Source organism: Dermacentor albipictus, chromosome 5 (assembly GCF_038994185.2).
Source record: "Dermacentor albipictus isolate Rhodes 1998 colony chromosome 5, USDA_Dalb.pri_finalv2, whole genome shotgun sequence".
Classification (NCBI taxonomy): Eukaryota; Metazoa; Arthropoda; class Arachnida; order Ixodida; family Ixodidae; genus Dermacentor; species Dermacentor albipictus.
The window spans coordinates 20,494,358-20,510,400 of record NC_091825.1 but is presented as its reverse complement, the minus strand read 5'-3'; the positions used below and the strand labels follow the sequence as shown (position 1 = coordinate 20,510,400).

Here is a 16,043-nt window from a genome sequence, read left to right as displayed (position 1 = left end):
CCCATTTCAAAAACTTTTTGAGAAGAGTGCTGCTTTGAAAAGGTGCATATTGCTTACTGCATACATTTATCTTTCTGGCAAAAAAAAATTATGTTAATAGCTGAAATAGGACAGAAGCTATTTTACCTCCAAAATTGGAAGTCTGTCGGAATTCTCGTTTTGAGAAATCAAGGAAAAACGTTCTGCAACATCTTTATTGAGAATATACCAATAAAATCTCAAGGAAATTCACTAGGGGCATAATCTGGATACATCCTATCTTTTTGCCGCTTTTTGGCCAGCTTCCTTGCGCTCAAAGAGGCTTCTCGCTTCTTGATGGAGTTAGCACTTCGAAGGTCCGGCGCTCCGGACGTTTTCCGGCGCTCGCTGCGCGCTCGCTGCGCGCTCGCTACTTTCTTCAGTCGTGAAGGAAACGGTGCCTGCACGATCTGTGCCAACACGCGTGGCGTGGGCGGACGAGGTGTTGACGCTAGACGCGCCAGTTTGCAGCTCGGAACTCGATCCGGTAGAATGTCCAGGCAGACCAGCAACCGGCAACTCCGCGAGTATGACAGGCCTAGCCGCCTTCCGTCGCGCATTGCACAGCCGCTTGACGCGTAGTAGCGTTGAGACGACAATCTTTTCCAGCCATCCGGGCAGCGAAATGAGCATCTTATCAAACGTCGCGAAGCAAGCGGCTGAACAAACGTAGACAGCGGCGCGATGAAACCAGAGATAAACACACGTAGCGAGACGCGAGAGCGGTCGAGCGCGCGCCGACGAGCACCGGACCAATAGGAGCGAGGCGCGCGGGGGTGTGCGCGCTTTGGCCAATCGGCGGCACGGACGCATCCTCCAGAAATGACGCGATAACGTCGGTTTCCCTTAACCGACGCCATTTTGAACTGGTGCAAAATGCGCACAAAGAAAACAGCTTCAAAACAAGCGCAAGATGGCGGCCATCGGCCACCGCATTCGCAAATGGTGACGGTGCGAAGTTTGAACATTTTTGACCAAATTTTGCTGATTTCGCGTTCACCTTGGCCCCTTTAAGCGCGATTTTTTATTATTTTCCGATTAAATTTAGCTTCTAGATTTCGCGGAGGGATTCTTGAATGTATAAACGTAGCGAAAATGCACTTTTCCGAAAATCGACTTTTTTGTGATTTTTTGCCGTTTCAAGACCCGCGTCCCCCCTTAAGTCTGCTTATCGGTTATATCAGTTATAAAACCGATATATTGTTATATGTGCTAACCCTATAAGTGGACTGCACTGTACCACGTGACAAGGCAAGGGTTTAACGGCTGCTTTGCTGGCGCTTAGTCGCTCAGTCTCGCCATGGATGGTATGCCGGCTGGGCCGTGTGTGAATGCGCTTTAGCACAAGCAAGAGGCTGAATTCAGTCATCCAGTAGATACAGCTAGACTGCAGGCTGCGGTATCTCAATCAAAGGCAACGTTGCCTGCCGAAACACCGGAGCAAAGGGAGGCAAGATTAGCATGTTACAGAGAAGCTTGCTAAGCGCGGAAGCGTACCAGGATTGAAGCTATTGCAACTGCCGCCATCGTTCAGCAACATGCACAACAGGGAGAAGGAGACGAAGCCACGGATACAAGCAACAGCACCCACAACCATTGTTTGACGAACTGCACCCTTCGGCTGGCGGCAAGCGCGACTGCGACGGCCAGGTTTCCCAGCGACTTCACGGGCTTGTTTGGCAGCGTGTGTAACGTATATAAAAAAGGGCAGCCTACCTTTAATGAAACACTAGGTGCATAGTCTTTGCAGAACTAAGTCAAACAGACTTCTCGCTCGTGATAACTAGGTTTACAAGAGTTAAACCTCAGCCAATTTTTTTCGCAGGTTATATGTGCAAAAATATGGCAAGCCACCGACGACATTACCGGTGTCGATGGCAGTTTTAATTGCTTCTATTATTGATATTAGAGCTACTTTGGTTTAGTAACCTTGCCTAAAACCAAACCAACCTCTAGAAAGGCTATGCAACCTGCCTAAAAAAACACGCCCACCAAATGCACTCACGACTGGAGCTGGGCAGGCCTGCGGGTGACATTGCAGACGCGGTACTTGCGGCGCATGCTGCCGCAATGGGTGATCTCAATCTTGAGGCCCTTGATCTCCTTGGTGAACTTGACGCGCTGGGAGTCCGTGAGAGGCTTGCGCTGCTCGTTGACGTCACGCAGCTCCAGCACCTCGCACATGAACTCGATGACAGGCTGCGCCTTATAGAAGGCCGTCGCCGACACGTCGATGTTGAGCATCATCTTCCACTGGCTTGGTCGCACGCTCTGGTGGAAGCCGAACCACACCTCGCGGCCACCACCCAGCGGGTGGAAGTAGCCGTCCGGCGACGAGAAGAACGACCGGCCAACGGGGGTGTACCTGGAAATGCCATGCGTTCGCAATACTGCATCACTGGGCCCCACAGAAGAACCATTTGATATAAACCACAGCAATGCTTCAAAGGCTAGAGACTTCTCTCACATTCACGACTAAAGATCACTGCATAATAGACAAAAGATGTGTTGTGTAATGAGCTCTAAGAATTACTTTTATGTCAAAAATATGACATAACACGGAATGTAATATACTTGTATGCCAGATATGAACCCATCTCCCATCAAGTGAGCAATGCGGCGGGTGCCTGCAAAAACGGATCCAGCTGCACTGAGGATGCCCTTTTTGAGAGCGCAGCTCTAATGGGGGCCCATCGTGAGCAGTGAGGCCCCCATCCTAAGCTTATTGCTCGACAGCAAACGCAAGGAGTGACGACTGGCACAGGGTCACGTATCTCCGAGTGTATGGGCACTCGATGGTATATAATTAGGCACAGGCTGGCGAGAACAGACAGCTAGGGGGAAATACTCGAGTGAACACGAGTCAAATACACAACCTTTTAGCAGAACGGCTAACTAGTCTATTTTATTGTTGACAATGCAATGGGATGTTCCAATACGTTAAAATACGCAAGCTTGCTAATAAATGCATGTGCACATTATTCGGTCCGGTATTCCAGGCTAAATATTTGAAAAATTTCATGTTCGCACACCTCTACGGAATATCAAATGCTTCTCTTCAATCTGGCTCAGCCTAAATCTCAAGATCAAGCTAAGAGGTGATAATTATGCTAAGAGAAAGAAAGCTAGAACGCTAAAAGAAAACACAAGTGATGTTTTAGCCCCAGCATAGAAGCTGCCTGTACAATCACTATATAAAAGTAGCAAAGCTTCATGTGCATACCGATCGTACGCACACAGCACACTATCAGTGGGTAAAAATGTGACAATGCACTGAAATATCCTAAATTATTATAAAGGGGTCAGACTGAAGTACCCACCCCCGGATAAGGATCTAAGCAGAGAGGATGCTGTTGCATGGCGACAACTGCAGACGGGTACTTTCCCGAATCTAAACCTTCTGAATAAAATTTTCCCTACACAATATGAGGCTAAGTGCCCATGGTGCGAAGAGAAACCAGATCGGTACCACATATCATGGGCCTGTCAAAATATTGAGTCCCCAACTATCTACAAAATTAAAAACCCGAGTGCGGAACAGTGGGAGAGTATGCTTTCCAGCGTAAGCTTGAACAGCCAAAAGCGCCTAGTAGAGCGAGCTCGCGGGTTGGCTCAGTGGAGCCTTGGACTCGGGCACCAACCCTGTGATTGCGGACAGAAGAATCCATCAGAAGATGGAAGAGGCCGTCTGAAGCCGCGAAGATCTCTTTTCTAGAGCCCAATAAATGTTTTCCGATCCAATCCGAATTACTTGAAAATTACTTTATTATAACGGCCAAACAGACGTAACATTTCGTGCTTTAAGTAAAGCTCTTTGACAAGGTCCCGCATCATTAGAATTTTGAAGCCTAGAATCTTCGGCATTCCTGAAATCCTGCATACCTGACTAACAGCAAGCAACACACTGACATTAGAGAACGACTTCCTGGCAGTCTGCCAGTCACACCGGGGGTGCCCCAGGGTAGTGTCCTGGGTCCCCAGCTCTTCTTGGCTTACATTAATGATACTGTAAATGTAATAACTCCTGGAGTGCAAATTTGACTAGTAGCAGATGACTGCATTTTGTCGAAAGAAATTTTCTGTCCTGGTGTACAAAGAATGGGGGATGATTGTTAATACCAATAAAACTGTATTCCTGCCTATTACAGTAGAATCCCGGCACAACAAAGTCCACTTCAACAAAATTTTAGCCACAACAAAGATTTTTCATTCCCCGTCAATGTTCCATAGAACATAATGCATCGAAATTCGCTCCAAAAGGAACTACTTCACAGTCACATTTTCACTTCAACGAAGTTTTTACGGAGCAGACGTGAGCAAAATTATTTAAATTGTAGCTGATCAAAACCCCTAAAACTGTTTTTCATGCATTGACAAACCGTCGACCTTGGTAGCATAAAAAGAAAATAGAAACTGGAGCTGCTAGGGCCATGACGCAATGTAAGCAAAAGAAAGCTGCCAGGACACATTGGTGATGGCGATGCAACGTGCTCCTATGGAGGACCATCCGAGCTCTGAGGAAACATTTTGGGTCATATTGCTTAGGAAAATGGTGCACGTACAAATAACATACACACAATTTTATTTTTATAGTATCTCTAATTATTCATTTTCTACAAAGTTTCGTGAAAATGGCTCCGGTGTACAACACCAATTACAATACGAACTAGCTGTTGCGAGGTCAAATCCCAGTAAGGTGCAACAAGGCATTCGGGCAATGCATGCTTGAAAATGAACAATTGCACGCCATTTGGTCATTGTCTCTCGAAGCTGTTGGATCAGCACATTGCAGGTGACAAAGAAACACCCGATCTGAAAATCTGGCCGGTCGTGGCACGATTTTGTCTTTAGTTGCGACCGTGCAACGACAAACATGCCTGGAGAAGTTCCACACTGTCGATCAGTTCGGCCGAAAGCGTGCGAAGAAACTTGCTAAGGGCATGACACTGCGGGACCCTACAAATGATCAGCAAGCGTCTCTCATCACTAAGGACAATGCTCTGGCTTGCCGTTTTTTTTTTTTTGTGAAAGGCAGAAACAAAATTACGTGCACTGCAACAAAACGTAGGCGCTTGACACATCATCAGCGCCCCACATTACTAGTGCCCATGTTACTGAATACAGCGCTGGCACCATCTGTGGGGTCAGAATCGCAGCTCAAGAGACAGCTCTCGGAGTTCTATCTCAAAGGCCATGAATTCGTTTACTACAAGTGGCAGAAGCAGGGAATGTTACTAGTCAGAAGCAATTGCAAGAGTGGGAAACACATCGTGGCTGCCACATTTTTTAGAATAGCAGCTTGGGCTTGTTGGTTTTCCATCCTGGTGTTAACAGCACAAAATGTAGACGGGACACGAGACGAGAAGCGCGTGTGGCATCGCCTTCGTGTTCAGTCTATGTTTTTTGCTTTTAACACCAGGGCACATTTTCTAGCACCGGCTCCAAGACATGCGAAACTGGAACCGTGTCCCAACGATGCCTTTCTCCGACAGCACAACCAGAAATTACGAATTATCCAGATGTATGCGTGCTGGCTTTCAAATTATTTGGTGTAATGCCAATTGCAAATTACGGGAATGCAGAAATTCTACAGTCTAACTAAATTTTCAGATAAACAGATCCAATTAGCGAGGTTTTACTGTATTTATGCTGTGTGGACACTCATGAATTTAACGGAACTTGACAACAAGTCTTCTTGGTTCTTACTTCTGCCTGCTCCCTTTAAAGTCAAAGAAGAAACACGTGCTATTAAAACCAGCACATAACGAGTGCAGACCTTGCATTTCCTTAATATTATTTCCTTAATATAGCAATGTGCCTGCAGTATTGCCTGCACTTAATATATATAAACTGCAAACCTCGGCAACATGCAGCCGTGCTTTAAGAAATGCGCTCCCCGAAGCACTTTTGCCACCCTAGCATGTGCCAGTACGTTAGTCGGGCGCACTAGCACCAGCACAGACCAAGTGCACGTAAGGCTCACGTCATGGAGGGCAGGTGCCTCATGACCACGTCGAGTGCCTGGACGGCGTCCATGGGGATGTGGCGGGAGCGTCCCTCGAGCACTTCCTCGAGCGCATACAGGCTGACCTGGGCGACCCACTTGATGGCCACCCGGAACACACGGTCCTTGCCCTCGCCGGGAAGGGTCACCTCCAGCTCGGCTTTCTCCTTGCCCAAGGGCAGGTCGTCCCGGGTGTACATGTTCTTGCGACCGTCAAACACAGGCTTCTGGCTGCCAAATATCTTCGAGTAGGACTGCACCATCGTCTCGATTATTTCCCTGCAGGAAGAAAACAATTGTTCGTGAACAGGAGCAAAGCTCCACCTTGCGGTGAGCAACTATTTTTCTCGAGGTACCGCTCGCTACAATGAACCGGATAAATGCAAGGAAGCTGCAGCAGCCTGCAGCACTTCGAGAGGGTTCCCGCAGACAACCTGCCAATGGATTCTCCATTTGTGTACGGTGCACAAAATGGTGACGGGACACAAAGGCACCACAAGCGCTGGTGTCTGTCTGCTCTGTACCCCATATTACTGATAGCACGCATCACAAATCCCACAGGCAGCTAGCTAATCTAGCAATGTTACAGACAACCACCCCCCCCCACCCCCCATTAATTTGACTGGGGTTAAATACCGTAAAAACCAAAATATAGGTCGAACTTTTTAAAAAAAAAAACATCGCGAAAAGTCGACCCTCGACTTATATACCGGACATTGGCGGAAAAACTACGGAAGTCTTGCAACAATGGGAGGATGAAGTAAACAGCCACCTTCGCCATCGCCATCAGCAGCAGCACCGCGTCTATGGCGGCATGGCGATGCTGTGGCACTGGCATTTTGCGTTTTCATTGTCGCAAAGTTATATTAATTAAAGGCTGCACTTTCATTTTGTTTCAAAATGAGCGGGAGCAGAAGCCAACGTCAATTCACCGTCGCCTTCAAGAAAAAGGCGATTGAGTATGCGGAAGCCCACGGCAACCTGGCGGCACAGCCGAACTTGAAATGTCCGAAAAGAGCATTCGGTAGTGGCGGAGGCAAAAGCAACGTATTACAACTTGCAGCAACCAAAAGAAAACGTCATTTCGTGCCGGATCGCAGCGGATTGCAGAGCTGGAAGGCAAGGTTGCGGAGTCCGTCCGCGAGCTGCGTGTAAGATCGCTGCCTGTGACTGCCGAATGCATCCGTTTGAAAGCGGTAGAGATCGCACGCGCCTATGGACTGGGCAGCGAGAAGCACTCGTCATCCGACTCTAATCAAAGGCGTTGCTCTGATTCGGAGTAGCGCTTGCGCACTTCGTGCCCTTCTGTGTGCTGTACACCCGACGAATTCTTAACAGTATCACACGACCATCGACCCACGTGTTTGTCAGCACCTTATCATTACGGCATGGAGCGGCGAAATAGCGAAAGTAAGGGCATGTGTACACATGCACGTATCTCGTTTGTTTCGCTGCTCAGCGCCGTTAATAAGGTGTTGACAAGCACGCGTGTCGATGGTCGCGCGATACCGCTAAAAACTTGGCCAGGTGCAAATGCGAGCAGCATTTAAATAAATGCTGTCACCATTGTGCAACCCCCTGAGTCGCATTTGTTTCAAGGTAAGGGTGTCATGTCTTTCGGTACTTTTGCCATTGAAAAAGATTTTTTTTTCATTTTGAGAATTCGTTAGTTGGGGGATCGACCTATATTCCGGTCCGACCTATAGTCCGGTTCTTACGGTAGACTTTTCGCTTCAATCGAATACGCTAAGAGGTCTCAAGAAATCACAGACTGCTACGGAAGAAAAACTCCTTTAGTAGAAACTTGAAAGCATGCCACTTCCGTTAGTACGATCCCCACTGACCCACACTGCTCCACGCTCAGGCGTGCGGCGGTTACTACAAGCTGGAAAACTAAGGATGTAAAAATATAGAATTGTAGATTTTGAATTGAATATAACATCAAATCGAGAAAAAAAAAAAGCCCAATAGCAAATCGAATACCGGAAAATTTTTAACAAAATGTAATGCTTACAAATTTTGGGCAAGAAAATACAGTGCTACACATGCTCGGGAGCCTTCTGGCATCGCATAAAAACAATGCAGCAAGCTATCGTAACTTAGGTATGGAATTAAGACAGCACAGTCTACCCTCATTAAAGGGAACACAAAATGATTATGACAGTACTGCTTACAGCTCAGTTCTAGAATATGAAGGCCTGCAAACTATTTTGTTTATCAATAGAATTTTTCTTGAATAGAATCAAGTGCTTTCCTTTTTTCCGTAACTAATGGATTAGTGGCATTCTGTTACATTTAATACCAATGAGGTTCTCATAACAGTGGACCTGTGTTTTGTAGCATACTTTTTCATTATTGTATAAACAGTTCTTATTTCCAGTTTTTCTACAAAATCCAACTTTGTGGCTGTTGGTTTATCGTAAAGCCAATCTGCACGACAGACAAGAGGACCACGCCTCACGTGACTCGATCATCACTCCGCATGTGGCGAGCGCCGACAGCAAAGAGGAGGTGTTCACTGTCAAGTGCAGCGTGATTTGCCACCTGTTAAAGGATGTGGTCCCAAATCCAGAAAGTCACGGCAAGTTCACTCTACGAGAACCCAATCGGGAACCGACCGATCCATCGACCAGGCGGAAATATGGGATGGTAGACAGAAAGATTTGTTTTAGAATTTTTTTTTTTTTACTGAAAAGCTCATTTTACCGCTATTTGCAAATTCAACCATTTGGATAATTCGACCAAGCACTGCGGTCCCACAAGAGTTAAATTAATGGGAGTCAATTGCACTTGCATCATGCGAAACAAGATGCAAGCATCATCTGCCAACAAAGCAATTCAGAATGCCTGTCAATCCTGCAGTTTTGATGCTGGCAGCAACATGGCCACAGCCACTTTTCCTCAACTTGAAGGAGGGAGCCACCCACCGATTGACTTTGCGCGGGCACTTGTCGGGCGTGATGGTGACGTCGTAGTGGTGCAGGAACCCACGCGGCATGGATATCTGGAAGTGGTTGGCCCGCAGCAGGATCGGCCGCCCCTCGGTGCCCACGTTGGGTCGCCGTGGACACGAGAATTGGGGTAGTGCCGCCGCTGCAACCGCCATCTCGGTGGGCCCCAGGGCACCCGCCGTGACAGCAGCCACGGGTGTCGTGACTGGAGGTGCGGGACCCAGAGGGACGGGGCCGCCCCCTAGGGGGGTCACCGTGCCCACGGGAGTCACGGGGGGCGGGGCGCGCGGCGCCCCTCCCGGGCCACCACCTCCTCCTCCGCCGCCACCACCACCGCCAGGGGGCCCAGGGGCTGCACATATACGCAAGAGGCAAACATGCTGTGACAATTCATCGGGCAGCACGCTACTGTTCACAGGTCAGACAAGGGTGAAAACAAATGTAACTCACTACCGATGCCAAGATTGGACTACTTGGTTATGCACGGCTCAAAGTAAAATGGTGAGACTTCTTGACCGAGGACGAAAAACCAGTGGCAGCTGCCACAGATGGGTGCTACAACGACAGGCTGCCCAAGAACAATAAAATTAGTGAAACGGTAAAGACTTATCTTTAGCCACTTGGTGTCAAACCTATGGTTGCACCCCCTTATTTGGACAAATGAATATCATCGACAAATGTCATGGTCAGCACACACGGAATCAGTGAAGTGGCTCAGGTCGTGCATTAAGGCACACCATGTGTAAAACTATCTGTCATTGTTGCAATTCATTTTTAGAGGTGCAGGTGCACACAGCATAGGCAATCGCAAGTCATGTTTTGCAATGTTATTTTAACATGTGCAGCTCTGCTTGCCTATTCCTTTGTTTACACTCCACAACATATATGTATGTTTAGTGTGCAATAAACATTTCCAGTCAAAAGTCAGCGCTTGTCCTTGTCTGTGCTCTGTTGTTTTTTTGCCCTCACTCAAGAAGTGGCACCTTGAAAACCCGTTATACCTTGGACTGTTTGAACCCTAAAAATTTACAGACAGTGACTATTCATGTGCACAGCACAGAAGTAACTGAAGATGTTTTGTCAGTGAGCCGGTGGATCCGCCTAGGGGTAAATGAAGACTCAGTTACCCTGGCCTCGGGTGAGTGAATCTGCAGTGAAGTCCACTGAAACACGGCATGCAGGTCGGGAAAACATGTTTCAAGTGCTTCGTGTTCTGCCGTTCACCGAGGCGTACAAGGTTGCTCAGGCAGTTAATGCAATAATATGTTTCAATAATCCACTACCCATCACAATATTTAATTTTCCGGCATGAAACATGAGGGCAGCTACTAACAATTGTATAACTTACCACCATCTCACAATGTTTATGGACAGAGACTCGTGGAGTTCGACGGTGCTATAATATGCAACGCTCTCCCACTCAGTGTAAAGACTAGCCAGAACTTTGTACAATGCTTAAAGAACTTCTCTCGTGATTGCTGGCTGACAGGGTCTTTCTATGTGTATCCCCTGATGTCATAATATAGCCTTTTGTTTATCCTATATTTTCCCTGTAAAAGTTCTTTAATAATGTGCATTTAAGTTGTATCTTACAATAAGTATGCTATGTCTATTTTGGTATTGGACCCCAAACTAGACACCACGGCTATGGGTCCAAACAGTATTGTGTATTATGTGTATGCAATGAATTCAATAAATAAAGAAAAAAGAAACAATCAGCCCTTCCACTATGGACGACGAGCAACGAAGCTGTGGTGTGTTTTACCTCAATAGACACATATGTATATATAGGTATTATTATTATTATTATTATTATTATTATTATTATTATTCCTTCACCTAGGCGACTATGATGGAACCATCACACACACCGCCTACTGGTGGTAACAGTGTGTAGAGGACGCAGGTGGCCCTTAAAATGAGCCTCGACGCGAGCGACGATATGCGTTCAACGGGGCGCAGTCAAAGGAGTGCACAAAACAAACCAAAGCATAGTTGTAATTTGCAATTGAGCACACTTCAGCTAGCTTCAGCTAGCTAGCTGAATGAAACTTGGAAGAACTATAGTTTTGTTCTAGCGGACCTTGCATAGGGCTATCTGTTTCCCTCCTGTAGAAGCTTATGTATTGACACCAGACTGGAATTCTGCAATATTTAAAACTTCACTGTGCACTACGTAATTATGAAAAGTAGATGAAACTTGCAATAATGTAGGAGTCATCTTAGCAGCTAATTGTCATAATTTAAAAAAAATTATGGGGTTTTACGTGCCAAAACCACTTCCTGATTATGAGGCACGCCGTAGTGGGGGACTCAGGAAATTTCGACCACCTGGGCTTCTTTAACGTGCACCTAAATCTAAGCACACGGGTGTTTTCGCATTTAGCCCCCATCGAAATGCGGCCGCCGTGGCCGGGATTCGATCCCGCGACCTCGTGCTCAGCAGCCTAACACCATAGCCACTGAGCAACCATGGCGGGTTGTCATATAATTTGTTTCAAGATAGTTTCGATAAAACAAGTTACGCCCATTTTCTGTAACCATACTCCCTCCATAGACAGCCATGGATTGACAGCAGATGGGAATTCTGTAACATTTACAATTCCACTGTGAACTAACTAATTAATACAAGTAAATGAAACACGCTGTAATGATAGAGTCGTCTTAGCGACCGATTTCAGTACGATTTTTTTTTTTCAAGAGCAGAGCATTAGATGCAGAGTTACAGAACCTTCACGAGAAACTGGAGACAAAAATTTGTCGTGTCAATGCGATGCGTAGACGGATGGATATCAACCACTGCCACAGGGTAGCTATATACAGCTTCACTGTGCTAAACATTACTCCTTGGGGCAGCTCACACACACAAAAAAGGTGCCTTCCGAGTCCCCCAACAGTCAGGTCCAAAAGATGCACCAGACACAACCTGTGCATGTGAAATGAGATCCGAGAGTTTCCATGCGTGACAAACACTGTTCAAGTAGCGGAGGTTTTAGCAGGTTATGTGGAGCAGAAACACCGATTACAAAGCTCCATATTATTTTCTTAGTTTTTTTAGTGGGCTCACTATTATGGACAACTATTTACACACAGTTACGGCGCAAAAGCAATGCCAATTACTGTATCAGTGGTGGAACAGTCATTTAGCTCTACGACAGAGATCTTAGCACAGGCAAGAGGAAACTCGCCACAGCAAAAAGGCATTTTGGTGTAGCGTCGAACGTGCACCCTCGTCCAATAAGAAACTGAACACCTCATCTGTACAGGTTTGAATGAGAATGCCTGCAAATGTGCAAGTCATAATGTCACTCACTGCTATTATGTCATTATCCTGTTGAAGAATCCGGCTCACAGAACTTTCCCTCATTGCAAGCACACACAAGGAAAATTACTGGCTTTGAACACAAATTCAGTGTTCCCTAAGAGGATGTACAGTCTCGTCCACTCTTAGGGTGAACACGGCTCACGGTCCAAACAAAACATTAAAAGGCCGCAACAAAATTCTGGAACATGTAAACAGCTTAGTTTAGGATATATATATATAATGCTTTGAGTATATTAAGCATGTGTGTGTGTGTGTCACATAAAATTGTCCAATGGCAGGATTTGAACAGAGGCCTAGCACAGCAGCTCATTGCTCTAACCACTAGGCCGTGAGTATGTGCCTCAGTAGGCAGAATAGAACACCTTTAGGAATTTACCACGTGCAAGCCAATGCATTGAGACACTAGGCACGTTTTATTGCAATATCATTTATTTATTTATCTATTTACTTATTGCACCTTCAAGGCCCAAAGGCGTTACAGAAGGGAGTGGAACAAAATACAGAGCATATACAGATGACAGTATAATAATAAAAAACAATTAAAGAAAAAAAAAGCGCACATTAACAAATGTATTCTTCAATGGTAGTTCTAAAAGCAGATGTACTGGTTATGTTAACAATTGAAGCCGGAAGATGATTCCATTCATTGGTAGTTTTAGGAATAAATTAATATATACGAGCAATCGAAGGTATTTCTCATTGTTGTTGAAAATTGCATGTAAAAAGACTGATTCCTTTAGTTTCATAGCGTTCCCTGAAGAAAATCGCCGACATTAACTGTACAATTTCGCTTTGCATCAGAACTCGAACACCAGGTGGCAAAAGATGTCTAGGCAGGTTCGTGGTCCAATCGCACAGACTGGTGCACAGAAGCTGTATTTTAAGACCTGAGGTCAGGCCGCTTTGTTTAATGGAACAAATTGTTACCAGACTTGTACGTAATGGATTACATGTACTCAATTACTTGCGATCAATTTCATTTTTTAATTCTTTAACTTAACAATTACTTTGATAACTTGGTAACACTCATTGTAATACAATTACTTTTTTCAGTAATCAATTACATGTAACCAGTTACATTATTCAGCTTTGAGCACCTAAACATGGCGGCAACTGTAGTGTTCAAAGGGATGAAGACATGCACATGGGTTAACCTCCCTCTCACAAGTGGCATCCTGCAGTTCGGCCTCGGTCACCTGAACGTGGCAGGCTCTCATATTTGCACACCTTTTTTGGAACTCCGACCATGAACTTTTACTCTTATAGTAACTTTCTCTCTCTCAAAAAAGAAAGCATTTCCAGGTGAGAGAGGGGCTCTCTCTCCTGGAAGCGCTTTAAGCTGCCTTCATGGGCAGCTAGAGCTACTCCTCAAGTCGTCATTTAATGCAATCTAGGACTTTTTTGATACAGACAAGTTTTTGGCCACTGACCGCTTAGGTTTCTATCTGTTTGATATACAGGCGACTCATATACACATATTTTTGTGATTGTACGAACAGTATTCTTAAGGCTGAATAATGTGCAGCATTATATTAAGTTAGTTACCTTACAGACTGGGCCAGCTGTTCAAGGAACGTGAACATTTGCTAGCGCACATTACAATTGGTCGTTTAAGTCTAAATGGCAAACAATTCGAGGCTGCCATTAGGAGGTCCACCAGATGTTAGCCAAAAAATTAAAACCCCTCCTTTGGCTCGATAGTGACAGCCCCTTTGAACGCTGATGTCAGGGAATCCAGTACAGACGATTTTTCAGCTTTTCACTTGCCCTTTTGGGAATTCCTTCCTCATAAAGGACCCAGACCACAATAATATCAGAAGCGAGTTTCACTTAACTATTGTAAGCAAGGACCTTTGGCTATTAAATATACACAGCCTGCTCATTGTGTCAGAGCAAATACATAAAACATGTTGGCCACATCTTATAGAAATGGGCTATACACAAAGCATATCACGATTTGCAGTCAATTCACAGGTCTATTTTAGCCTCTATCGTGCTATTATAAGGCTGTAAGTGCCTGTTCATGCCAAATAATCATTTGTAGTGCCTGTAAATCCTGTCTGTGGTCATTAATCACATTATGACATTCTCACGTGTTACCTGCACAATTCATATTGCACTCATGCTGTATTTACGCAGATTGTGGAAGATCGCTTGCCACACATGCAAATGACCCAACATGTCCTAAAGGATTTTGCGACTACAGCATGCAGTGCCAACGTAATGTGAAGGTTTGTATGAACAAAAAAACAAAAACAATTAGACCATACAAAAACGAGGTGTTCTGTTTGATGCAATGTGCCCAGAAGCAAGTTCAACACAACATCGTCACGCTACAGTTATTGCGACTTCCTTCGCGCGCTCTCACGCTACGTGCCACGGTACTCAAGTGCGGCTTAAACCTAATAGAGAATGAACTGACGAGTTGCGAATTGGGGATCAAGCAAAAGGATGCTGGCAAAAAGGCGCCGGTGCACGATTCGAGGGCAACAACACAAGAAGCAGCAAATCGGGCGCAGGCAGGCCACTGGGTTCGGTCAGGGCAGAGTTCGGTCTCTAGCTGCTTTTCAGAACTGCTAGAAAAAGATTCCACGATGCGTACAACACGGCGTGGTAGTAAGCGACACAACGGCTACAAAATCGCGGCAACTGACGTCGCTGTGTTCTCGTCGTCATCGCACCGTCATCCGCCAGCGCCCGCACGATCGGCAGCACGGCACTCGCACATGGCAAAGCAAATGAAGTAATAGTAAGATAAGCGTGGGTTCGCGCAACAGCCAGCTGCGCGCGAGGGCAGTCGTGTGCGGCCTAGGGAATGCCGCGCACGCAAGCCAACCATTTGCCTGTAGCACGACCAGTGCTCAGCGCCACGAACAGAGAATGCGCCTACCGTCAGAGCAAAACACCTACCTCCACGACCGCGAATGAATGGCACACTCCTGCGGACACGCGTTGGCTTCCATTTTTGTTTTCATTCCATTCCACCACGAGACTGCCAAGACCTCCCACAGATGAGGGGTTGCCCAAGTCGTCGCGATCTCAGCGGTACGCAAACCTCGCCCGCCCGTCCGCCCAAATGGGAACGCATTTGGGGCATCGACAATGCAGCAAGGCCTCGTGTTTGTAGCAAGAGTTAGCTAAAGCTACGTCCGCGTAAGGGTGAACGGGGCTTTCCGATGGGAACGTAAGCCTCGGCCTGATCTCCCAACGCGGAGTCGTCCCATGAGTAAGCCTAACGTCGTTCGAGTGGCCGTCACGCGTCTCCGTACTCCTCTAGGCGGTCCGCATTAGCCGCAATGACGTGACTACGGGTGTCCAAGCATGCTAGGAAGAACAAGGTGTACTTACGCTGGCCAACAGGGTACATCCTTGCTTCTGTGCTGTCTGCACGAAGCTGTCTGTTTCAAACCGCGGGCTGGATCGGGGGAGGAGGAAAAAGCAAACGCCAATCCATTCGCACGACGTCACGGATACTCTGCTTGAAGCGCCATCGCCGCCATCGGCCACCGCCGTGATGCAAAACCGCGACGTCATTTTTTGAAGCCGTTAAGTCGCCGTCACCTCCGTACCCTCCTCCTTTTCTCATTTTGCAAATATGAAAATGTAGCCCGCGCAAGTGCGAAGCTAATGTTTGGCCGAGTTGCGAAGCTCTCCGTGCGCACAGACAAAACCGTTCACACTTGCACCTCCACACGTCAGAACTGCGTCATTGTAGGTCTTTATCGGTGACTCATGTCACGAATTC

At 46.5% G+C, this 16,043-nt stretch overlaps 1 protein-coding gene across 2 annotated transcripts in view; it reads right to left on the bottom strand.

Moving 5' to 3' along the window:
- The window catches only part of AGO1 (protein argonaute-2), an 83,662-nt gene extending 67,860 nt beyond the window's left edge, over positions 1-15,802 (bottom strand). Inside the window, exons 1-4 of one of the 2 annotated variants that reach the window (XM_065447709.1) lie at positions 15,647-15,802; positions 8,950-9,325; positions 6,002-6,301; positions 2,024-2,383 (exon numbers count right to left, since the gene is read on the bottom strand). In XM_065447709.1, the coding sequence (XP_065303781.1) occupies positions 2,024-2,383; positions 6,002-6,301; positions 8,950-9,325; positions 15,647-15,665 (1,055 nt within the window). In that variant the 5' untranslated portion in view covers positions 15,666-15,802. Of the gene's footprint in view, positions 1-2,023; positions 2,384-6,001; positions 6,302-8,949; positions 9,326-15,208; positions 15,573-15,646 lie in introns of those variants that run through there. The other variant, XM_065447710.2, reaches the window with a different exon arrangement.
- Positions 15,803-16,043: the final 241 nt, after the last annotated feature.